Source organism: Lagopus leucura, unplaced genomic scaffold (assembly GCF_019238085.1).
Source record: "Lagopus leucura isolate 7727_CA_CO unplaced genomic scaffold, USGS_WTPT01 Super-Scaffold_100059, whole genome shotgun sequence".
Taxonomy (NCBI): domain Eukaryota; kingdom Metazoa; phylum Chordata; class Aves; order Galliformes; family Phasianidae; genus Lagopus; species Lagopus leucura.
The window spans coordinates 108,558-132,660 of NW_024962305.1; the positions used below are offsets into that span (position 1 = coordinate 108,558).

The window sequence follows — 24,103 nt, forward strand, 5'->3', positions numbered from 1 at the left end:
TGGAGGTGACCTTCCCCAGAGGCAGCGTTGTAGAGGACACACTCACCTGATCCAAGGAGCAATGCTTCCCAAATAGGACACTTCTCCACCTGTCCCAAACAATACATCCCTGAGAGCACAGAATTCATCTTTCAGTTAAGGTCCTTGGTTAAAACTAGCTGTCCCATCCACTTATCCAGAAGCACTGTTTGCATAGGAAGTAACGGACGCTGCACTGCAAACAGCCACTGAAAAGGCTTTCATATAAATGATAATTTTATTGTAAATAAAACGATACATTGGCCTGGCTTTGCACTGCAAGCCCCCGGTCGGTACATATAGATACTGGTTCAAGGTCTTCTGCACAATCCAGGTTACAGCAACTTCTGCCTGCTCTGCACAGCTGATGTCAGGCAGGCATTGATGGGCAACTGTGTCCTTTTCCACATTTCAAAACCACCTTTAGGCCTTTCCTAGCTGGGGAATTCAGAGCTGCTGGTCAATTTGCTCCTGAATAAGGTTGGGGTTGAAAGACCTGAAGCCCAAATATCATTAACCCACAGAACATTGACTGAATGCTCCCAGCTCCACAGGCATACAGGTGACAGGGCAGCAGATATTCAAATACATAAAATCTTCCCACCCAGCAGTATTAACCTAAGCACCATGGGGATCTGATCCAATCCTTTCCCTGTTGAGCTTTAAATATCTGAGCTTTGCCCACACCTGCCCAGCTTTCACAGATTATCTTTGCTCTCTTGGCATTTGGAAATACCCACTCACCTGAGCGGGTACCAACGTCCCTCTGGGTCAATTTGTTTTGGTAATTAATGGCAAAGGGAAATCTTTGGAGTATCTCCAAGTCCTGTGGAATATTACTCCAAAAACGTGAAAATTGCTGCAACGTGCAGCAATCGGAATAGGCAAATATTAGATTTTACTGGAGAAGAAGCCAGTAACCTGGAATGCACAGAATCGTCGCGCCAAGACCAAAATGCCAACAGTTTGCTTCCTGACAAGCTCACACTTTGCCAAATCCTCTGTTCCCAAAGCTCCTCTCTGATGGGAACCTCCAACATTTTCCTGCTAAGTTTCGGCTGTTCCAGGATAGCAGCAATCTGATAAAATACATTTGGTTAAAAAAAATGGATCTTCTCCACTTGTGCAGCACCTCCCATCAAGAAGCACTTGCTCCATCTCCCTCCCAGGCAGGAACAGCTGAAAACACAAAACGACATTTGGAATGGACGCAGCATTTTGCTGTTAGCCTGGCCACCCTCCTCTGAACAAGTTTATTCCCATTTTTTCCCAATTCTGCCAGGATCAAGAGGCCGGATGTAACTCAGTTCAGGGCTGTCATTACATTTATGTCTGCTTGTATTCTTTTTTGCTGTCAGGGCTGCACGAAGAGACTGCAGGACAGATGCCAGCCTCAAGCTTATTCAGTGCAGCAGTGGACATCAGAATCCAGATCTCCCCATAATCAAGATGGCTGTGAGGAAACAAAGAAGGCATTTTGGCTTGGCTCTACTCGTTATAAACCATCAGCAAATTCTCTGCAAAACCAGCTGCTTTTTTTTTCCTTTTTAAATTCATAAAGGCGTCAAATTGATTTCCCATCCTCCCCCCAACCCCATAACAGTCGAGTCGATATATATAAAAATCACCAAATATGATCTTTTACGATATAAATTAAAAAAAAAAAAAAAAAAAAAGTATGAGGCATCACCGTTTACATGATGTAAAAAGAGCTAAAAAAGAGCGATATAAACTACATTCATAAAAGTGCATCTCCAAACACACAAGTAATGCTTTGGCTTGTTCCTGTGCCGAACGGGTGGCATTGGGTCAGGGACTGGAATACAAGAAGTCCAAGCTGGCACCCCATGTTCTCTGTCGCTGTACGATTGCTATGGGCTTTCATTAATACAGACTGGAATACAAGTGTATACAAGGAGTAGGCACATTTCAGCAGAGGTGGTGGGAAGGACCAGAAGCTCTGGCAGGGAAAGGACTGAGCCCATCAGTCCGTGATGCTCTTTGCTTTGCTCTGGAACAGCCTTCCATGATGCGTATGAGGTAAAAGCCACAACAGATCCTGAGGATTTCGTTGCTTTGAAATATTAAAAGTGACACCATTTCCTCATGCCCTATTCTCCCAAATTGCAATGTGTGGGACAGCAAGGAAAGACCACGGAAGGGGGTCTCTGTTTGGTGAGGACAAGCCAAGGGAAGAGAGAAGCCTGTGTGGAAAGGATCGACATTGCTCCTGTGCATCTGCAGGTTCAAGGGGGGTAATTAAAGATTCCAATCTTTGGTATATTTGTAGTTGCAAGGCTTGAAGAGTGCTACCGGGCTGCATAGGACTGCTGACCACTCCTGTCAAGGCTGCAGGAAGGCCTTGGCATCCCTCTGAAGCCATTTACAATGCAGCCAAGTGGTGTCAGATGCTCCCCAGAACAGAACAGCAGCGTCATGCCCTCACTTCCCTCTGGCGCAAGCAATAGTGAAGTGCAGGCTGAAAGTCAGGCCACGTGTTGGACAATTTGGAGTCAAGTTCCAGGCTCTAAGGAGATCAATAGAAGTGCTCTCACTCAATAAATTACAGAACAAGGGCTTTCATGAGAATAAAATCCCCCTAAGTGCCTGAAACTGAAACAGTGCATCCTTGTAGCAGTGCAGGAGAGCCCGAAAGTGAAACCAACACTAACTTGCTTCCACCCATTACATATTGCTCTGAGTTTGGCACAGAAAAAAAACAAGATTGTTAAATCCTTTCCAGGCTTTTTTTTTTTCTCCTTTTTTTCCCCTCTTCTAATTCAATATCCTATTATTCGTGGTGTGTTCAAGGATCCTAAGCTCACATTAAAACTTGCTTTATCCTGTCAAGAGCTTAACATGAATTCCTGTTAATTTTGCTGCATCATGAAGCAACTTTCAAGGTTTTTTGGGGGAAGAGAAGAGCATGTGGGCCCTTTGGAAAATGGTTTCCAATACAAGAGGAGCACACCTTTAGTGTTGCTCTATGAAGCAATACTTTAGCTAGTAATTTGCTTGCTTCTCTTAGTTTTATTTCATGCAGGACACTTTTAATTAACTCAGGAACCCCCAGCACTTAAAAGCTGCTGCTCTCCTGTGTGAAATAAGGACCACTGGTGTCCCAGTGCAGGATTTGAGGGCAGTAAGCCATCAGGAACTCTGTTACCAGAGGTGTGCTACACACAAATGCAGAATGGCTTGGATGTATCTGTTTGTAATATGCCTGTATGGGGATCTCTGTAACTCTCCTCTTGGTCAGATACTTTCAGACATCTGCTAGCATTACAAGTGTTCTCTTTGTTCCACTGACTTAACTTGTACAAAAGCTTATTTAAATGGGGTCAAAACATTTTGTGGGAACCTTAAAATGAACACCTGCATGCATATAGAACACAATGCACACCGTGAGGGGATGAGCTTGACTCTGACTTAATGTGCACAAGCAAAATTGCTGTCCAGCAAATTCTCCACGTGAAAAAAGGCAATCCATTTCCTTAATTTTCCACTAGGCTGGGCCACCAAAGGAACACCTAAGCTTTTCCTGAAGTAAATTCCCAGGCACCAGGTTAACTATCTTTGGTTTAAGGGATAGTAAAAATGTTACCAGCCAAAATGATTGGTGCAACAAAAAACTGTTCTGCACGACTCCCTTCCAGCAGGGCTTTCTTCAGACCCAGCAACCTCAGGGAGATGAACCAGGAGCACAAACTAACCAACACTGCTTTAATGCTAGGACAGATCAAGCCTTGGAAATCAAGCTCTGGATTTTCCAACGTCGGTGGGAGAGCCCTTTTCTCAGGCTCTGGAGCGATTGCATTCTGCTGCAACATTTCTGATTATCCTGACATTTAGCTAGAAAGACCTCCCTCGCCCCTGCCCCAAAATCCATGGTTTCATTATAAAATAACACTATTCACATACTTTTGAATCAATATTTTCTGAACACCTTCAGATGCTGAATACTTAAGAAGAAAAATATATAATATAGCGAGCGCATGCTCAATGACACATGGCTTTTTGCTGGATTCATGTACTCCAGATATCTCTAAAGCCCTAGAAGTCTGGAAAACAGTGACCCACACGAGTAACCACTTGTAGAAAGCTGATCTTGAAAGCTGTAGCACGTTTCTGTGATGGAGAGGGTAGCTCTTCCAGTTCCCACACCGGTTCAGATTTCTTCCAGGTTCAACCAGCGAGACACTTCTTACATTCCCACTCTTGGGCCCGCAGAAAACACGCAGCCAGCTACAATTTCACATCAAGGTAACTAGGGCAAAACGCAGCTCTGTTTGGACAGCTGTCGGTAGAATAAACATTAGTCCAGCAAACAAAGGTATCAGGCACAAGGGCAGACCCTAGGTTCCTTGGTATAACTTCCCCAAAGGACTAGGACAGCTGAGTTGGCATTCTGAAGACGCAGCACCACAATGGGCAGTTGCAACTAGACCAGATGGAGCACTGAGAGCCCAGCAGGAGCCGCTAGCAAGGGAGGTAATTCAGTACTGGAGCTGTGCAAACTGATGTCTGAGCAGCTCTTCAGCAGAGGGTCTGTGCCTGGCTTCCACAAAGATTCGCTTTAGGAAGTCCCGGCAATGTTCTGATATGTGGGAAGGGAGCTGGGGGTTGGTTGGCTGGGTGGCAATTTTGAAAATGGCTGCCATGGCTTCGTACTCTGCCCAGGGTGGTTTCTCTGTCAGCATTTCCACAACAGTACAACCGAGGCTCCTGGAAAAGCAGATGGGAAAAAAGAAGTGAGAACCGACTCATACAGTAAAGCACAGTGTTCAGAGAGGACTTCCAGGCAGCCAACATCAAGGTACAGCTCTGCTCTGACATAAAATGGCTTTGTGCTCAGCGAGTGCCATGTGTGCATAGATTCTGAGCCAGATCTGCCAACTTTGCTGCCTTTACTACTGTCAAGCTAGCAATAAAGTGCTGAGACAGGGAGGCTGGTTTCCACTGTGGTTCTCTGTGAAATGCCGTCTGTCCAGCTCTCCTTTGCTCACACTCCACTCTCTTAGCAGTTGTACTAACAGTAAGGGTGCACATGAGAGGCCCCTAAAGGTGCTGCTGGACCTCAATGGTATTTCAGGAGCTGCTCATGCTGCTGCCTGAAAAGCACTTGCTGGGTTGCAAGGTTAGAAAATGTACTTTTGAACTAAATAAAGTCCACCTTTATGAATGAATCAGAGCTGGTTGACCCCAGAGAGCCATTTCAGCAAAATCCCTTTCCATTGCATTGTCTCAAAACATCCAGGTGAGAAAGCTGTCATCTCCACAAGAAATCAAGCATCCTAGACAGGCAAAAATTAACTGCTGTAAACCCAGAAGGCAGCAGGTTAAAAATGTCAGCAGAGCAGCTGCACCACCGTGTGAAGGCAAAACTCCTAGTGAAGTTAGTGGTGCTCTGCAGGGTAACTCAAGGCAAAAACGTGACTGTGAGGATGGACGTGGCTGGGCCACCTTTCTGCAGCAAGTGTGACACCAATGCTTTCACAAGAAAGATGGGTTTCTGTAGTACAACAGTGACCATATTTTGCTCAAAAAGGATTAACTGCTTCCTCAAGGCCACAGATTAAGCAAAGGCAGATAGTGAACTTGAACACCCACTTCTGTGTTCTGTTCACATCGCTCCATTAAATAAGCAGGATTGCTGCTTCTGCCTTTAAACTAAACCCTCTTTTGAAGTGAAATACAAAGAAAAGACATTTTCAGAGGCAGACTTGCATCACTTGCCAAGACAAGAGAGGAAAGGAATTAAATCCAATGAATATGCAAGAAATGACTTTTTGACAACATTTAAAATCCAACGTGAAATTTTTACACTGATTTCCAGCCATTTAAGACTTACTAGAAGAGAGTACAGAAAATGCAAACCATGTGTGCTCAAGTGCTGGGGGTTTGCACAAGAGCAGGCAGGGATATATTATTGTTTAGACTGATTTATACCGTTTAAGCAGATCCGGTTTCTTTAAGATATTCAGCAAACAGCAGGAATGTTTTTCATGTCAAGTCACTCCAGCAATAACAAATAGCTCACATATTCTGCTGTTTAGGAAAAAGAAAATTGGAGAGGGGCCTGCAGCAGTGGCGGGAAGCCAGGTGGCTGGATTTGTTACGTCTTTGAGCCTCCTGGCCGTACGCTTCCACCCTGGGACTAAAATTGCACTGGAAAATTCTGGGGCCGCGGCCCCCCCCCTCCCCCCAATAATTATTGGGATTGTAGCAACTGGAGCCCAGCCAACAGCAGCATCTCTTTGATGGGAATGGACTGTCAGCACCAAAAGGAAATCCACAACTCCATCAATCCAGGGGGAAGGGCACGTGTTCCATTCTCTCCCAAAGAATCCCAACTGGGAGACTCTGAAGTACTTAACTCTTTGCATACAAGTTAACTTCCAGCTATGCTTCCATTCACTGATTGTATGGGAAACAGGATAGGCCTTGCCTGACTGTGGAGACACAAACATACTTTATGCTGCTGTCGTTTAGCTTGGTTTTATAATCTTACCTTCCTGAGGCCTCCAAAACCAACATTTTGACACAGGACCATTTTGCTTTTTCCTTTCAGTAGAGGATATTTCCTGGCTATGCCAATAATAGCAGGGCTGCAGTTTCCATTCACGCATACTTTAGATCACCTCTGATCTGGCCCATATCTTGTGTGTTATTCCAGGTTTGGGCATCTTTCCTTTCAGGCTTTGTCAACATACTCAAATTCTATTCCTTTCATTTCCAGCGTTATAAGCATACCTCTCATTTTACAATAAAATGAATGGACTCTCTCCAAACAATCTTCAGTCTCTTATCAACATAAAGGACATAAGAAGGGTGGAAACCTCACGCCAGAAAGTCAGAAAATTAGCTATCAGCTTGAGGGAGGAATGAATGGAAAATTTTACCTACGCATTAAATGAGCAGTAGTGTATTGACATGGCAAAGCACAGTCTGCAGTGGGTCTAGCCTTAAGTTCAAGCCAACTGCTCCAGTTCACCTTAAACTGCTCTCACTTTCGATCCAGACAAACTCTGAATTTGGATATACTGTTAACAGAATGCAAGTGTCCAGAAAAGTTGTAAATGGATCCATGGGCAGAAAGTTAAACCCTCACCATACATCTGCTTTTCTTCCATAGCCCTCTCCGCTGATCACCTCTGGGCTCATCCAATATGGAGTGCCAGTGACAGAGCGGATGCCTGTTCCAGACATACAGATTGTCTGCAGCCGTTTGCTGGCCCCAAAGTCCCCAAGCTTCACATTCCCAGCAGAGTCACGGAGAATATTGGCTCCTGGACAAGAAGGAGAAAAAGAAAAAGAATAGAGACAGCTGTTTTCATGCAATCCAGCTGTTGGATCTGCAGCCTACAGAGTTGATATCTAACCCAGAAATACCCAGGCTCATGCTAAGGCTTTCTCCCTGTTAAGCCCCAGGTGACCTGCTAAACATCATTTCTTTATTTCAGGCTGTAGACAAGCCAACTGTTAATGGCTGCAAATGGGAAAAACTTCAGGGGAAAAACATAAGGAAGCGAAGGGGGAGGGGAAATGAGAGCTGAGTCAGCACTGTCATTGTTACACTGCCTGTAAACAGTTCAGACAAACTATAGAGGGCCCCTAGGCCAATGGCTTAGATAGTACATAGTTGTGTAGAAAAGGATTTTATTTGGATACTGCTTTGATGAATATACCCAGCTGACCAGAAAGCAATGGTTAGCAGATGTATCTAATTAAACCACTTTGAACTCCTACAATAAACAAGTCAATCTCCACTTTACTTGGTCAGAGGTCCTGAACATGAAACGCAGAGGGAAAAAAAGCAAACTAAGAGGATACCTTATGTGTGGATACAAACTAAGGCTTAGAGACATACACACAACAAACCTTCCTTCAAAGCTGCGATAGGATCAAGAACTCTTTTTTGCCATTATCTGGTATATGCCTATGTGAACTCGTCTGCTCTCCAGTAAAATTTGTGTTCTGAGATGGCTTTACCACTTCACTTTCCCACTGGGAGAGCTGAATTCAGAATAACAACACTTTCCATCCTGCACCCTGGAGACAAATTAACAGTTTGCTTTAGAAGATAGGTGTAGACTAGTGAATAATCCATTGGTAGAAAATCATTTGGTATAGAACACCATGTGAGCAGTATACAAGGTGTTATTCATGAATCAGCAGCTCATTTCCCTTTGCCAGCCCTAGAGGGAAGGCAATGAAGATTTATAGGCAGGAACAAGAAGATATTTTTCTTGCAGCAAGCAATGCTTCTGTCCCCCCAGAGCACAGAAAAAAATTGTGTGGTGCGTGCCACAACTGTTGACATTAACTCTTAAGGAGACTGCCTGGCTCCATCAGGTTGTACTGGGAAGAGGAAGACTAAAGTCTAATCACACAAGCTCTACAAGCAAGGTTACAGAGGTCTCTTAGATAGAGCAGGTCACAAGAGCCTGAGGTAAGCAAGACTGACAAGAGAAGGCATAGGGCTCTTGCAGCAATTGTACGTTTATCAGCTGAGAAACAGTACTTTGGTCAGAAAGGAAATTAGAAGAGAATCCACAAGGAAACAAACGTGTTACGAGGGCAGTGAAAGTTAGGAGGCAACTTAACCTCATTTTGCTGAGGAGACAGAGAAAGAAGAGCAGTCCTAAGAATGAATTAAAGGCTTGCAGTCTTCCTTACTATAAACACCAACTGCCCTGCTCTCAGGCTCTGTGCAGGAAATATCCCAACTTCCCTCACCCAGCCCACAACACCCCGTTCCCTAAGGCCTGGTCAGGACACAAGACAAATGGATACTGATACAAAGCAACAGTTCAGAAGCCCCAACGAGGATAACGAATCCTTAACATTTGGTTTCTTTTTCTGAGTTCCTTTAGCACGTGGCGTATCCATAAATCACCAGCTGATCTCACCCTTTATGTCCCTGTGCACAATCATGTTGCTGTGAAGGTATGAGACTCCCTCGAGAATCTGGCGAGTGTATTTCCGAGTTACATTTTCTGTGAGAGCACCATATGCCTTCAGCTGGTCCTTCACTGACCCCTGTGCCAAAACCAAACAGAACAGACTGGTAAAGAAAAGACATACCACAAATCTTGCAGTCTCCATTCAATTCCCAGAGCTGAGACCATGTTATCTACCCAACCAGCACATGAAGGAATTCTGGCCCCTTCTAAAGCCTTTTTTTGTGAGGCTCTCAGAACCTCTTGCTCTGTGAAACCCCTTTTGAGAAAAGCAAAGACATTACAGCAAAAATATCTTGAGGAATGTGTGTGCTTTCTGCATCCCTTCGCTGTGTTGGTACAAATGTCTGTGGATACAAGCTACAAATCAGTTCAGCAGACAGATCCAGGTCGAAGGTTTCCCTTTTGCAGGGTCAGTTTTATGCTAGTTTGCTGCAGTCCATGATTTTGCTAATTCAGTTAGCCCAATTTACAAGTTGGCTCAAGTTCTTTCAATTACTTTGGCACAACGAATTTACACTGGAGGGACAGAACTGGCTTTAGTGATTGACAAAGAGAATGTATTTCAAGTACAAAACACACTGGATCCCACAGTTTAAGCAAAACTTTCGTCCTGACCAACAAAATCACTCATCTGCCTTTGTGTCAGCTCTCACCCCTGGCATGTACTCCATGAAGATAGTCAAGGTCTTCTCTGCTCGATCCCGCAGGCATCCATAATACTGCACAATACGTTCGTGCTGGAGGTTCTTCAGCAGCTGAATTTCACACTCCAGGGCACTCACTTCCTACGGACGTTGGAGGAGAAAGTAAGGTTCCAGCCCCAGGAAATATTTCATCTCAATAAATCCATCCACGTCACTGGCAGGATGAGACCACTGCTACAGTGATGCAGTCTATTGCATGACATTGGCTCACCTAGCTCATGCTCATGGGAAAGTCAACCAATACCAGTGCTTCATGTTAACCTTTGCTGTATAATAAGCTGGTAATAGTGGTGCAGAAATAAAACAGAGGCAGTATCATCTTTGAATTTACTACCAGAAAACAACCTTTCTTTGTTGTCTTGAATCTGTCGGCTGTTTACTGAATGGCTTTAGGCAAGGTGACAGAAAGCATTCTTCAGGGACAGTACAGAAACAACCTCAGTCCTCAGCACTAAGCTGATGGCAGCGAGCTCTAATTTCAGCTATGAAAAAGGTCTAAATAGATCATTACAGAATGGACAGGAATCTTTCTGTATGAACCTGAACCCATGAGATACCTAGAATATGGGTGCTAAGAGCTCCTAACTTCTTTTCTCACCTAGTCCTGCACTGATTTGTGCTGATGATTTTATTTGGATCAACCTTAGAAACTGCTTCCCCTCTTATTTACTTCAAAGAATCTGCAGGCATGCACATGAAACTAATTCTCTGCTCTATTCTTGCCACAGACAACAGGGTATCATAGTGCAAAGGCAAAAAGGCTATCCAACAATTTCAGACTGAATCAGAGATGTTTGTTGCCCAGGAAAAGTATCAGGTTCTTGCTGAATCCAAGGAATGAGCAGGCTGTACATCAAAGGTGCTGGAGAAGGAGGATTTATGGAAAAAGGAATAATGGCTTTCCCCAAATTAGTCCCACTTAACTCCCTCCAGCCCTGTGTCACTAAAAGCTGCCAGAATTGCTTCTCTCACCTCAGGAGAGAATACAGCTCTTCAAGAGCAAGGAGCTGGCTGCAAGTAGCTTAATGGGACCAACTGATAGTTTGAAGTCTGGAGTTCCAGTGCCTTCAAAGTATGTCCCAGCCTGTTCCTTGGCTCAGATTTACTGACAGATTTACAGCAGAGACATGTATAACTTACAGTGCATCAACTGAGGCCTTCTCTTGGCACCAATATTCCACACGAAACCAGAATAATTAAATCTTCATGGATTAGTTCTTTCGACTCAAAGTGGATTTGTTTAACACAGGGAAACAGGGTATGTTGTTCAAACACTACAGGAGAACCCAACAGCCAACTCATTTGCATTCACTGTGCAAAAGCTGTTTGCTAGTGTATAATTTCAAGGTGCCCTTTCCCATCTCTGCTGTTCCTACTGCATTGTCACATTATGTTCCTATTAGCTTACAGTTCAGTTTATTTTGAGGATAAGGAGAACTCAGTAGTGGAAACAGGCAGCTCGTAATTAGTACAACTGATGCAGGGACTAGCATATAAGCTAGGAAACGGGTTTTCTAAGCACACACACCTTTTTAATAAATTATTGTCATTTAAAAAAGAGAAAAATCCTACTCTTTCTGGATTTACTTTCAATCACACTCCATGTCTAACCAGGAACACAGGGCAGTCTAGTATTCCTCAAGTAACCTGGCATCAAACCAAAAAGCTGTGAACAGAGAGCCAAAAGCGAAGCCAGAAAATGGATTTTAGTTGCAAGCTGAAGTTAACAATACGGAAAAGTAATTCTTAAATGACTCCTATTCCTCTCCACATGACTTGAAACACTTGCACAAACTGAATAGTGATGCCAGCTTTCGAGGACAGACAGATACAGGCACATTACAAAGTCTGCAAGCAAAGTTTAGCAGCTGCAAAGAGAATTACCTTGCTCGTTTCAGGACTCTCTGGGTCAAACTGGACCTGCTTAGCTGCCAGCTCTCTGCCCGTGTCCACATCGTAGCACAGATACACACGACCAAAGGCACCCTGGCCCAGCAGTTTTCCTCGTCGCCAATTTATCGGAGCGCTTGGAGCTGAAAAAGAGCAGAAGTAACAACTCTTCTTTTTGGCTGTGCTGTTTGAAGACAGCGGTGAGCTTTTCAAAGATCAATTCCCACTGTAGAGAGCTTGAAGTGCGTACTGTGCAGATGAAGAAGTGGACATAAAAGGGATTCTCCCAGGATCAGAGTGGCAGAACTCCAAACTCAGATCCCCAAACAAGCCCCCGTGTCCCATTAAAAAGAAATGGTGAAACATTTTATAGAAACACACTACACAGCATTTTATGTTATTCCGTAAATGGGCACGAATATGAAATCTCATTCCACCAGCAGGGTGGATTCTACAACATCACAATCTTAAGAGATGGAGCAGCAATTAAACACGACCTTCTGACACCTGATCTGTAGTTACTGCATGCATTAGATGAGAAGAACTGGATCAGCCTTGTCCCATCAATTCCATCCAGCTAAGAACGGCTGCTAAGCTTCTGGGACAACTTGAAGGACATCCTTTACGAGCACCTGGCCAATTATTGCTTAGACTGAGGTCCCCTCTCCTGCATGAAGGATTTTATTGCAAGGCTATCCCTAGAGCAGAAAAATTAGAAGTCATAATTCTCTACAAAATCTGGTACGGTAGGAACCATGATGTGAGGACAGTGCAGGTACCTTCATCACCAGCTGAACAATTAAGCCTAAACAATACACAAGAGAACCACGTAAAGCAGCCACCTCCAGCACCCCCAGCAGGAGGCTGTCAGCAGGGAATTACCAGCCCTTGTTCTGCTGTGCTGCCCAGCTTATTGTACAGGTGGCAGTCTCCTGACCCAGAAAGCCTTGAGCCCAGTCTTCCAGACTGCTCTCGATAACAAAGCATATTATTCAAAGGCCACTGCTGTAACTAACACTGAAAATGGCACTACCAGACACATGCAGTGCAATGCATCCAATTATTTCGTATATAACAAGAAATTGTAAAAACAAAAACAGGAACCAGCCATCTGGACGGTGAGGAAACGCAGAAGAGCTCAGAGATTAGCTCTGCCATGTCTAATTTAATCAGATTTACTGCCAATCAGTGCTTTAGTGTGTTGCTTATTCTGCTGGCTTTATGTCTTTATTTTGATCTTTAAATTACTGTACGGAATGGCTCAAGTTCATTAGTAATGACTTATGCCCTATTTCTTTCTTTTATTATTTTTTTTTAATAACTTAAAGATCCCCAGATAGCAACTCAGGCATGTTATTAACATAGAAGCAAACCTTTTTACCAAGGAGCAAGTGAAATAAATACAGTCCTTAACTAGTAAAGTAACTGCAATATGCAAGCTTGACTATAAATGTTAATGTATTCAGAAAATAAGTTTGTCTGGCAGTTTTAAGAATCCTGTATGCCATCTAGATCAATCAACTTACACCTTTTTATCTCCTAGCTGAATTTCCAGTGTTTTCTAGAGGAGAGGCCAGTTCCAGTGCAAGACTACATATTCTTACCTGACAACTATTTCAAGCACAATAAACTCCCAACATCTTTCTTACACACATTACTGTGAGCTGTAATACGATTTGTTAAACCTTACAACCAAAGTAGGAAGTAGCAGAAAACAGCTTGGTTACACAGATCTAGACAAGCTTTAATAGCAGTACTTGCCTTCCTGGACACTGCTAGACCAAGGATTATCACCAGCTTCTAAACGAACTCAACTGAGGAAAAAAATAAAAGACCTCTCAAAAGTGAGTCAGAGTGGTCTTAAAACAGAGCCACACGACAGTGTGGTTTGGAATGGCTTCTTAAAAATCCAGCTATGATCAAATTGGATCTGGAGTTAATCTCTAGCAGACTTTCTTGCCCGTAGGCCCAGCAGCCTTCCTCCAGCATCAAGGTGATCACTTACATTTAGTGGGAATGTTCCTCTCCTGCACAGCAAGGGCATTTTCACTGTCAGCACTCCGCAGGCGCCCCCGGGAATCCAGGTACTGCAATGCCAGGCCCAGGTTTTCCCCATTGGTGCTTAAGGAACGACTTGAAGGTACCAAAGTGAAAAGATTCCCTTGGTGACGCCGTATCCGGGGAAACGTCCGCCGCCCTGGAGAGGAACAGTAACATCTCTAAATGACATCCTTACAACTGGATAGCAATGGCCAGAAGGTAAGCAGTGAAGAGAAATAATAGACAAAAAAGAAGTTTCGTTCTTTTCCCATGAAGTAGAATCTACTGCTGATCAGACAACACACATAAATCTAATGGATCTGATGTTCAGCACTGCTTTGGACCACTCCCCCAAAGCAGAAGGGAGATGTTTGGTAATGCACTCAGTGCAGTACTGCTTCCAAGCAGCCTTACGTGTCAACCTAAACAGAACTTGCCTTCCACAGCAAAAATCTGGTCTACAAGCTACCACACAAACACCAAGGCTTGCTAACATCCACACACAGAATGACTTTCAAGATGCCTGGACTTGCGAATAAAAAACGCAGGCAAAGATTGTGAGAATTTGTGCTCCTTATAGAACCTGGAGAAATTAATTTCCATAAAGCCAACTAGCAGAGATGTGACTCTACAATGCTGGTATCTTCATTTTAAAGACTCAGAAGCACATGTGCATCGTGAACTAGGAAGCATGATGAATCCTTGAGGTAGGAATACACTGGAGCACTGCTCAACCCCACCACTCACTGATCAGCCTGGGTGCCTGCAGTAAGCCCAAAGTAAACAAAGAAATCTTCCCTTTGAAAAGGTGGCACCGTGCATGGTTGCAATAACTCCAGCACTACCTGCAAGGCCCAGGGCACTCCAAGGCTCTTCAGCTAGGTGTTGTGCTTGTCCCTGGAGGCTGCCATTGCTCCAGTTTCTTTTTCAAGACTGGAACAGAAGACCTGAAAACAACTCACCGTCATTGTAGTCCTTGTGCTGCATGGAGACGTTGTAGCGCCGCGGGTAGGTGCCACCTTTCCCAGCTTTGTCATAGATCTGATTCTCACGGTCTGAAAGTCGATGCAAAAAGAGGAGTGAGGCTCTTCCAAAAAGAACACGTTTTCTAAGGACAGAATTTTCCTGTGGCAGCAGAATTTTTAGGAAGGTGTAAGAAACAAATGAGCTTGGAGCTTTTTAATCAACGCATCCCCCGGTCTTCCATTTTTATCACTGCAGCAAACTTGGAGGCTAGCCAGCAGACAGCAGAACGTGTCTGGATCAAGTGCTCTTCATACTGGACACTGACATACCTGAGAACTCCTGTCTATTATCAGGAAAGCTTTGTGCCCTTGACATCCGTGACTTCCGAAATGAGGGACTATTAAAGAAAGAAGGCAACAGTAAGTTTTGCTAGCTACTGCAGAGAAACCTGCAAGGACTTGAAAACACAAGCTAATACATTTGCACATCGGTAGCAGTGATTCTCACATCAGAGTCCTTGCGATAATTTCATGTTAAAACAAAATCAGGCTGAGCCCCTGACTGTTTCCCAATGTGGGAAGTCATCCTTTCTGTTCAACCTGTGCCACTTTATCAGTGGTTCTCTGCCTGTGGTTTGAGACCCAGTGCTTTTTTCTGCAGCCATGCAACATGGAAGGTTAAATCCAAAACTAAGAGGAAGAGAGAAACAGAATACAGGCTGTAGCACATTGCTCATGGGGCAGCAGATAATGAGGACTGTTGTCCTGAGAGGTTTACACGATGGCTAAGAGTTCCTGTCATGCAAACTTCTGTTCACTTTTCTCTCTACCAGCAGCAGATGAACATAACCACAAATGTTGCTGATAATACTGATCCCCCATGCTACTCCTTGATTAGCAGGACTCCTCAAGGCAAGCCTAATTACGGCTGCTCGTTTGGCAGCAGGCCTTTAGCATCTCTTAAGAGATGACACAAACTCAGTCTGTGCCAGAGCCACGTTATCTGCATCTTTTGTAAACTAGTGCAAATGGAGCGAGCCTTATACAGCTTTTAGGCTCCCACACGAGATTCCTTTCCTACTACACAAAGGAAAACAGCAGCTTCCCCAGATGATACCCACCCCAGCAAGAAACAATCTGGAATTTTTCTTTCCTTCACGCACTGTGACTGCTTCTCAGTGACTCGATAAACTATGTGGAGGATGTGGATGGATACAAAACCAAACCTCAGGCATTCAACATAAAGGCACACACTACCTACAGGAATCAGCTTGGGAAATCGTAAAAACTTGCAGAAGTCCTAAATTACAAGTGCTGGAAAGCCACAGTTGCTATTCAAGCTAATGGGACCTATGGCTGTTCACCAACAGCTCCAGTTGCGAGGGCCCTTCCTTCCCTCACGGAATCAAAGACTGCAGGAGGGGAAATTCAATTCTGTGGATTTTAGATTCCCCAGACTGAGAAAGTGACTGGTCTTTGAAAAACACTTCTCTTAGGGGGGGCCCATATATAAACATAAGTAGGACATTTCAGTTTATGAATTTCAGGTTATTCCAAATCGTTAATTTTATATGTGAAGCACTTAAAATTCATATCCTTTCACATGCACACTTTAAATATTCGAAGGCAGCACTACTCCTAATACCTGCATGAGATGGGCAGCAGCAACAGCAAAGGAAAGGAAGAGAAAATCTAAACCATCAGACTATCAGCAGCAGCAAAGAGACTCCCCATTTATCTTTGGAATTAATACAGTATCTTGCAGAACACTGGAATTTAATGTAATGATATATTTGTGTAACCTTAGAATAGGTTGTTGTTTTTTTTTTTAAATGAACAAGTAGAGCCTTGTCTGAATGATTTAAATACCTTGAAGCCAGATGTTCTCTGACTCTAGGCTCCACACAAACAGCACACTTCAGAACTCTGTATTTATAACATAGAGCTAATCAAGCACCAGTTTGCTGGGCTATGTTTTTGCCAGAAAATAAACCCACCTTAAAATGCAGTTAGTTCTTTTTAAGAAACATTTTGGGCTGTAGGTAGGAAATAATTTCCTAGATCTCTCCAAGAAAATTTGAGATGGAAAACACACTTTTGCATAAGTACAACTGGCATATTGACTTTAAGCCCATGAATTCCTACCAGCCCATACATTTGTACCTGTCTGCTGACCTGTCCAAGGACTGACAGCTTCCTGACACCGAGTTCTCAGCACTGCTTAAAGGGTCAAGCATCTGCAACATAAAAGAAATCACATGGCAACATCAGTCTGATGCCTAAAATCGCCTGTGCATGATGATTAGAGTCTACTACTGCTTGCCTGGAGGATGTCCAGTCGAAGAGGGAAGCTATTTAGAATGTACATTTTTCCTCTATCTTCCACATAAACCGTTAAGCACGTATCAAATTTGAGCCATTGCTTTGCTTTAGCTGATAAAGAACTCTGCTGTGAAAACGAAAGTAAATCAACTAGTGTGCTGGGTTCCATCCCAAGTGACTTCAGGAACAGAAGGCCTCAGCTGGTGCTACTGCATTGCTGTCTCCACCTGCAAGCTGCCCTTTGGCCTTACTTCCTACTTTTCTGAATGGAAACTGCAGTTTCAAATGCAAGAGGGTCAACATGAGCCTGATAATAGGAAACCTGAGCATACACGTGTAACACCACCAACACTGCAGGGTTCATGCAGAGGGGGGGAGACAATGACCAATGTGCACCACAACTGCTGCTGGCAGCTCAACAAAGGCACTGAATGCACACATCTAAAAACAAGCTTGATGTATGGTAAATCACAGAATGGCTTGGCTTGGGAGGGACATTAAAAATCACCTAGTTCCAACCTCCTGCAGCAAGCTAGCTGCCACCACCAGAGCCCCATCCAATCAACATCTCTAGGGATGGGACATCCACAACTTTTCTGGAGCAACTGTTCTGGTGCCTGTTCACACTCTGGGTAAAAAAATTCTTCCTAACATCTAACTTAAATCTTCCCTCTTTGGGTTTAAAACCACTCCCTTTTGCAGAATCACTATCTCCCTGTGTAAAAAGTCATTCTCCCTCCTGTTTATAAGCTCCCTTTAAGTACTGGAATGCTGCACTGAGGTCTCCTGGAGCCCTCCCTTCCTCAGGCAGAACACCTTGCACTTGGCTTTGTTGAACTTCATTTGGCTCATGTGGGCCAACTCTCAAGTCTGTCCATGTCCCCTTGGATGGCATCCCTTCCTTCTACTACATCAACTGCACTACTCAGCTTAGTGTCACCAGCAAACTTTCCATCAGCAGAGGGGTGGCCAGCAGGGACAGGGAGGTGATTGTCCCCCTCTACTCTGCTCTTGTGAGGCCCCATCTGCAGCACTGTGTCCAGGTCTGGAGCCTGCAGTACAAAAAAGACAGAGAGCTGTTGGAAAGGGTGCAGAGGAGCCACAAAGATGATCAGGGGACTGGAGCACCTCCCTACAAAGACAGGCTGAGGGAGCTGGGCTCGTTCAGCCTGGAGAAAAGAAGGCTGTGGGGTGACCTCATTGCAGCCTGCAGTACCTAAAGGGAGCCTGCAAACAGGAGGGGAATCAAGTCTTCGAAAGGGGAGATAACAGCAGGACAAGGGGAAATGGATTGAATTTGAATGAGGGAAGATTGAGGTTGGATGTCAGGGGGAAGTTCTTTCCTATGAGAGCAGTGAGGTGCTGGAACAGCTGCCAGAGAGGCTGTGATGCCCCGTCCATCCCTGGAGGTGTTCAAGGCCAGGTTGGATGGGGCCCTGGGCAGCCTGGGCTGCTATGAAATGTGGAGGTTGGTGGCCCTGCGTGTGGCAGGGGGTTGAAGCTTCGTGATCCTTGAGGTCCCTTCCAACCCTGGCCATTCTGTGAAACTTGCTTAGAATGCACTCAATCCCACTATTCACTGATAAATGAACAAGGAAACAACAGCAGCTGCTAACAGCTACTGCATGTTCTAGGAGTGAAAAAGAAAGACCAGAGAGCAGCAGCAAACTCTTCAACTCTTTACTTTTCTTTACCCTGACGTTCATACTCACACACTGCTCGTTGGTTTCGGGGATGAATTCGCCTTCACTGTTGATGCTGGTGTAGGAACCCTGCCGAGCGATGCGCTGCTGCCTCTCAGGAACGTACCCAGGAGGTGGTGAACTCCGGCCTGTGTTCTGGGAACCTGGGCCAGAAAGAAGGAATGTGCCTGACTTTGGTGATTACCGAAATGAGGCGACGCATGCATGTACACAAAATCCAAATGTTCATCTCTGATGCTAGGCCTCTATGAGCAGCACCTTACAGCAGCTATGATTACAGCAACTCTGGAGTGAGCATAATAGTATGGATAGAAGTGGAACCAGGAGGTGTGATGCAAAAAAACAAAACAGTGAATGAGCACTTGTGCTACCATTTAAGACACTACAAGAAAACTGCCGGTGAAGCTCCCAACAGAGCAGTTACTTATCTCTATCCTCTTCTGCTCAACCCTCCAGGCGTAAGCTCAGTACCTCAGGGAAGGCAGAGGACTTCAGAAACTCCTGGCTTTCTAACAGGGGCATGAACTTCACCCATATGCACTAAACAAATCACTCGTCAGAGCAACAAGCCTTTTGTCTTGGCTATAACTTCACCATCTACTTTGAGTGTCAGAACTCTCTTTCATAGTCATCATCAGCTGAGCTAATCATACTGATGCTGTAAATTCAAATATCCCATGGGAGGACTGTCAACTTTGCAAACAACCCTAAAATTGGTTTTATTCTGTGAAATTGAAGTAGCATGACTAACTTGGGTGAGAACACACGGAGATCAACTCTGCAATTTCCCTTGATCAGATGAGATAGCTGGATGGACGCTTTGTGTGCTTAGAGGCCAAAAGATGAGAAAAACATTTTACTCATCTGTTTTGGTGCTGCCTAAGGAGATTCTGTTGTGAGAGAAATGTAACACCTGGGGCTTGTTTTTCCCTTGTGGATCTCAAAGATGACACACTAGAAACAGGAAGGAATATAAAATCCTCTTCTGCAGCAACGTATCCACCTGCAGCTCCCACCAAGTTCAAATGTGAGCTCCAAGAAACTCTGTGGTCCAGCCAACCTACCCAAGGTCACCCGTGAAGTCAGAGGCAGAGTTTGAAGATCAGCTCTCAAGCTGTGCTCTTTACAACACTGTCTTTAATTAAGTGTGTGTACTCAGGTGCTGTGAAAGATGGGTAAGGATCAGCAAATACTCTCCCAAGAAAAATATTTTCAACAGAAATTATTATAATAAAGAGTGAAGGCAAACACTGGCAGTAGCAAACTGAAAACCTTGCATACACCTTTCAGAGGGCAGAATGAAAGGAAAAAAACACACTGCCGCGGCTGTGGGTGCACGAGGTGGTTTGCATGCAAAAAGGCAATCTGCAGCTCCGAGCTGCCACCTGATTTTCCGAGTAGCTCTGCAGGGCTCACGTGGCAGCACAAACCAACTGGGGGGAGATAAACAGGAGAGTGTGCTGTGTGGCTGCACTGAGGCATGGGAGCATACTTTCACTCCTTCCGACCCGGTGCCACGGCTGAAGGAAGCCCACGTCCTGCTGGCAGCAGCTCAGCTGCTATTGTGGAAAGGCCCCCATTGCTGGGCAGGAAAAGGAAGTCGGCACTAAATCAATGTATATCAAAGGAAGCGAGTGGAAAAAACACAAGTGCTGCCAGAATGCTTAGCAACTATTTTTTTTCTCTCTCTCTCTCTCTCTTTTTTTTTTTCCATAATAAAACGTATCTTTACTTCCCCCCGATTGGTGACAGCAGGCTCGAGGCCCGTCCACTTGAGAAGACAGGAACTACACAGATACATATTCTGCATGCAAACAGTTTCTGCTGAATGCTGCTCTCAGCTTTCATTTCATGATGTGTTACGAATAGAGAATTATCTCTGTTTGAAACACTAGAAAACAGGAGTACATTCTTTCCCCAGAATTAAAGATAGGAAAAGAGGAGGAAGAAGGAACTAACTTAAGGCTGAGCTACTGCCAAATTACCACCAGACCTCCAACAGAACTGGAACCCTTCTGGATCTCTTACTAAGGCAGCAGCCTGGAACCAAGACATGTTCAGAAAATAAAACCAAAGCCTTCTTAATTGATGACAGGCTAATCAGAAAGTGTCCATTAGCTGGCATAAGAGGAGAGAGCAACAGGGATACAGGAGAGGCCCCTTATTACCACACCATTTACCCACGACAGACACTCCGTACGGTCTGTTAGCTTTGGCGTCACTATTTGGATACCTCAGCATGCCAACAAAAGAACAAGATTTTTTAAAATGAAATGCTTTTGGCACTGAATCTGTCTGAAAAAAGAAACGTGGTGTTCAGACAAGCATGGATACCACTGCTTGCCTTATAGGAGCAAGGAATGTTGCTCTTTTTACGCAGATTAACATCAGACGATAATGGATGGGAAAACCCTTTCTGTACCAGTTTCAGACTATTTCTGATCATTTCAGCACTTCTCTATTTGGTTTGCTACTTCATAAGAGTAAACTGTGTAAAAGGGGATCAGCAGACTCTAGACAAGATGCAAGCAGACTTGCTAGACAAGTCTAGAACAGAGAACGACTGGTTTAGTTCTTAAGCCCTTCTCTACTGAGCTTCCACTCAAGTACGCATTGGTCACAGCAGCGTGGATCCAACTTGAATTTAGAGCCACCAGCATGGAGAGAGCCTGTTGGCTCCAATTTAACTGCACTTGTTATTTGACAGTACGACTGCTTCACTAACATCAATCCAAAATCCAGTTAAGATCATGCCTGAAGGTTACAGTTAATCAAACTGAAGTACTCCTCCTCCATAGAGGGAGCTGCTGTAGAACTTGGAAACAAAACAGCTCTGAGATTCCCAGCTCCCAGTACTGCCCTCGTGATTTGCAGCACCTGTCATCTGCAGCACTGGGTCTGACAGGCCCTAAAATAGCTGTTCTAACAAATGCAACCACGCTCTGCTTCTGCTTCCAGCAAATTTCAGCTTTTCTCACTTCCAAGGCAAAAGTCATTTCCACACACTACCACCTCAGGCTGTAGCCTTCAGATCCCTGTTATTGCCCTCCACCTTTTCGCTCCTTCACACCTTACTGAGGTCTCACACCATGATTCTAATCCGTGAAGTTGCAGGAGCTTCAGGCATTTTAGTTTTTCATAGAAAACCATCACAGCTTTGTGCATCTTTCAACCACAGATTTGAACAGTGCTTCACAGTTACACAGTGAGATACCACAGAGAAATCAGGCAGCTCAGCCAAATCTACCACAGGTAGAAACAGTGGAAATAAAAATGCATGCCCGTGGCTGCTCTAAGCCAATGCACTATGTGGTGCACCCTGTGTTCTGTAAGGTGCACACATATGGTCAGAAAGTTCTTCCTGCAAAATCATGCACACAGTCGGAGAGAACTGACAACGCCTGTCAACTTACAGGGTGAGATTTACATTACAGGAGTCTTACATGGACCTTCCCACTGAATGTGAACTCACTAAGCTAATAAGCACAAAGGAAATGAGACAGAATTACATACTACTGACTCTTTTCCTTCTCTTCTGTGCAGCTGTCTCAGTCACCTGTCCTATTTGCCCTGTGTGCTGCAGATGTGGTAATTACAAGTGGAAGGTAAGGGAAGTCGGCAGTGGGTAGCAGTGGCAATTCCTGTGCTCCCAGTAAAATACTTCATTCCAGGAACAAGAACAGGTTCAAAAAAAGAAAAGAAAAGAAAAGAAAAGAAAAGAAAAGAAAAATCAAATGTAGATTTCATGAAGTGAAATTGCCAATCTAAATACAAAAGCTTCACGGGCTCACGTAAGCTTTCCAAATTCCTAACCTCAATGAATCTGGCTTTAGCACATCCCCTTTAACAGCTCCTCAGCTGTTCAACAGCTTAGCAAGGAACTCTGAAACTTACAAATGTATTAGGAGCTTTTGAACATGAACTGCCTTGTCCTAGAATGACCTTTCATTTTCTCATGGTTTTCATCAACTCTACACAGTAAATACTACTGTCCAAAAGAACATTTTCAACCCCCCAAAAGTGACAGAAATACTCACTGACAGAAAGGTGCCTGCTTCGGGGCTCTGCCTGCTGGTAAGGTGTGTTCACATCCCCCACAGATTGGGAGGTTTTAATCCTGACTTGTTTGGGCAGTCCAGAATGGGGAGAAGAACTGGTCTGTTGGGTAAAATGAAAACAAAATAAAATGATACTGTGAAGCTGAAACAGTCTGGCCACAGATTAAAAACATCATTATGTTTAGTATCAAGAAAGCAGCTGAAAATCAGTCCTAGAGCCTGATGGCTTATTACTTCATATTACTTCACAGGACACAAACAAGAAAGGCAGCAAAAGAGGAAGCTTTGCAATTGTATTGTGAAACAGGAGTCAAACAACTAGAGCATACTATCCTCCAGCCTCAAACCAAACACAGGGTTTACAAGTCTCAGTGCTGTCTCCCATTAGCAGCTACCTGTGAAAGCAATGGGGAAGGGGCTCAGATCATGGACGAACCTACAATTTCTACCAGCCACTTCAGCCAGCATAGATAAATTGGGAATCTTGCACTTTCAGAAGCAGTTACCCACCAACGTGGTACCCTACAATTGTTAAAAGTGCAGTGACTACTCAGAGAGCCTAAGCAAAAATACTAGAATTTAAGAGTTTGAAGATACCAAGGTGAATGCTGTCTTCGTCCTTTCCTGAACCTACACAGACATAATGTAATTAAAGATCCTTTCTCTGTGGTGCCCTCATTTCATTCAAAATGGAGCAGTGAAAGGAGACACGTCATTTGAACAGGACTGGCAAATGAGATGTGAGACCACGCATCAAAAAGGCACTGAACTGCTGCTCAATCAAAAAGCAAAACCTTTTGCACTCAGTGAGGAGGGAGTCAGATTGAAATTGCAAAACCTCTTGTCATGAGTACATTGTACAGGAGTAGATAGGAGCTGAATAAGGTGCACAGGTCACACTGCTTATGTGGACAGTCTGGCTTTAGTGCTCTGGGTGTTCAACTCAGCCAGTTCTTCCCATTAGTTTCCAAACAGAGAGAAAGGACAAAGGATTGAGTTTCTTGAGAAAAGGAAGAGCACACGTGAGCCACAGCAAGAGGCACAAGGCAATTAATATAAACAATGTTCACAAACACAGGCTCTCAGTACAAATCACACAGCTACTGCTGTAAAGTTAAGATGGTTTATACACATATTAGTGCCAAAGTCAGGGCATTACCTTTCCATCCCCAGAAAAAGAAAAAGCACAACCAAAACAAAATCTGCATCCTGTACTTCAGGAAAAATAATGCTTCCCGCTCTCTCAGTGGGATGAGATCATGCAGCCAAGAATCCTCCTTCAGACTTGTGGGCTTTTGCTTTATCACATGGAGGACTCTCCTGTCAGACAACTAAGAGACGAAAAGGAAGTCGGAGAAGAGGGGGAAACAGTGGCACTTAGTGAAGACTTCACTGTTTGCTTCTGCTTTGAGCCAAAGGGGAAAAAACAGCTAATGA

General features: G+C 44.2%; 1 protein-coding gene across 1 annotated transcript in view; it reads right to left on the reverse strand.

The window, feature by feature from the left end:
- Positions 1 to 237: 237 nt before the first annotated feature.
- Positions 238 to 24,103, reverse strand: part of MAP3K3 (mitogen-activated protein kinase kinase kinase 3) — a 33,538-nt gene continuing 9,672 nt past the window's right edge. Inside the window, exons 7-17 of the mRNA XM_042886607.1 lie at positions 22,646 to 22,766; positions 18,618 to 18,751; positions 16,747 to 16,820; positions 14,914 to 14,981; positions 14,581 to 14,673; positions 13,584 to 13,775; positions 11,573 to 11,721; positions 9,638 to 9,769; positions 8,931 to 9,060; positions 7,130 to 7,307; positions 238 to 4,743 (exon numbers count right to left, since the gene is read on the reverse strand). Coding sequence (XP_042742541.1) covers positions 4,515 to 4,743; positions 7,130 to 7,307; positions 8,931 to 9,060; positions 9,638 to 9,769; positions 11,573 to 11,721; positions 13,584 to 13,775; positions 14,581 to 14,673; positions 14,914 to 14,981; positions 16,747 to 16,820; positions 18,618 to 18,751; positions 22,646 to 22,766 — 1,500 coding nt within the window. The 3' untranslated portion in view covers positions 238 to 4,514. The remainder of the gene's footprint in view (positions 4,744 to 7,129; positions 7,308 to 8,930; positions 9,061 to 9,637; positions 9,770 to 11,572; positions 11,722 to 13,583; positions 13,776 to 14,580; positions 14,674 to 14,913; positions 14,982 to 16,746; positions 16,821 to 18,617; positions 18,752 to 22,645; positions 22,767 to 24,103) is intronic.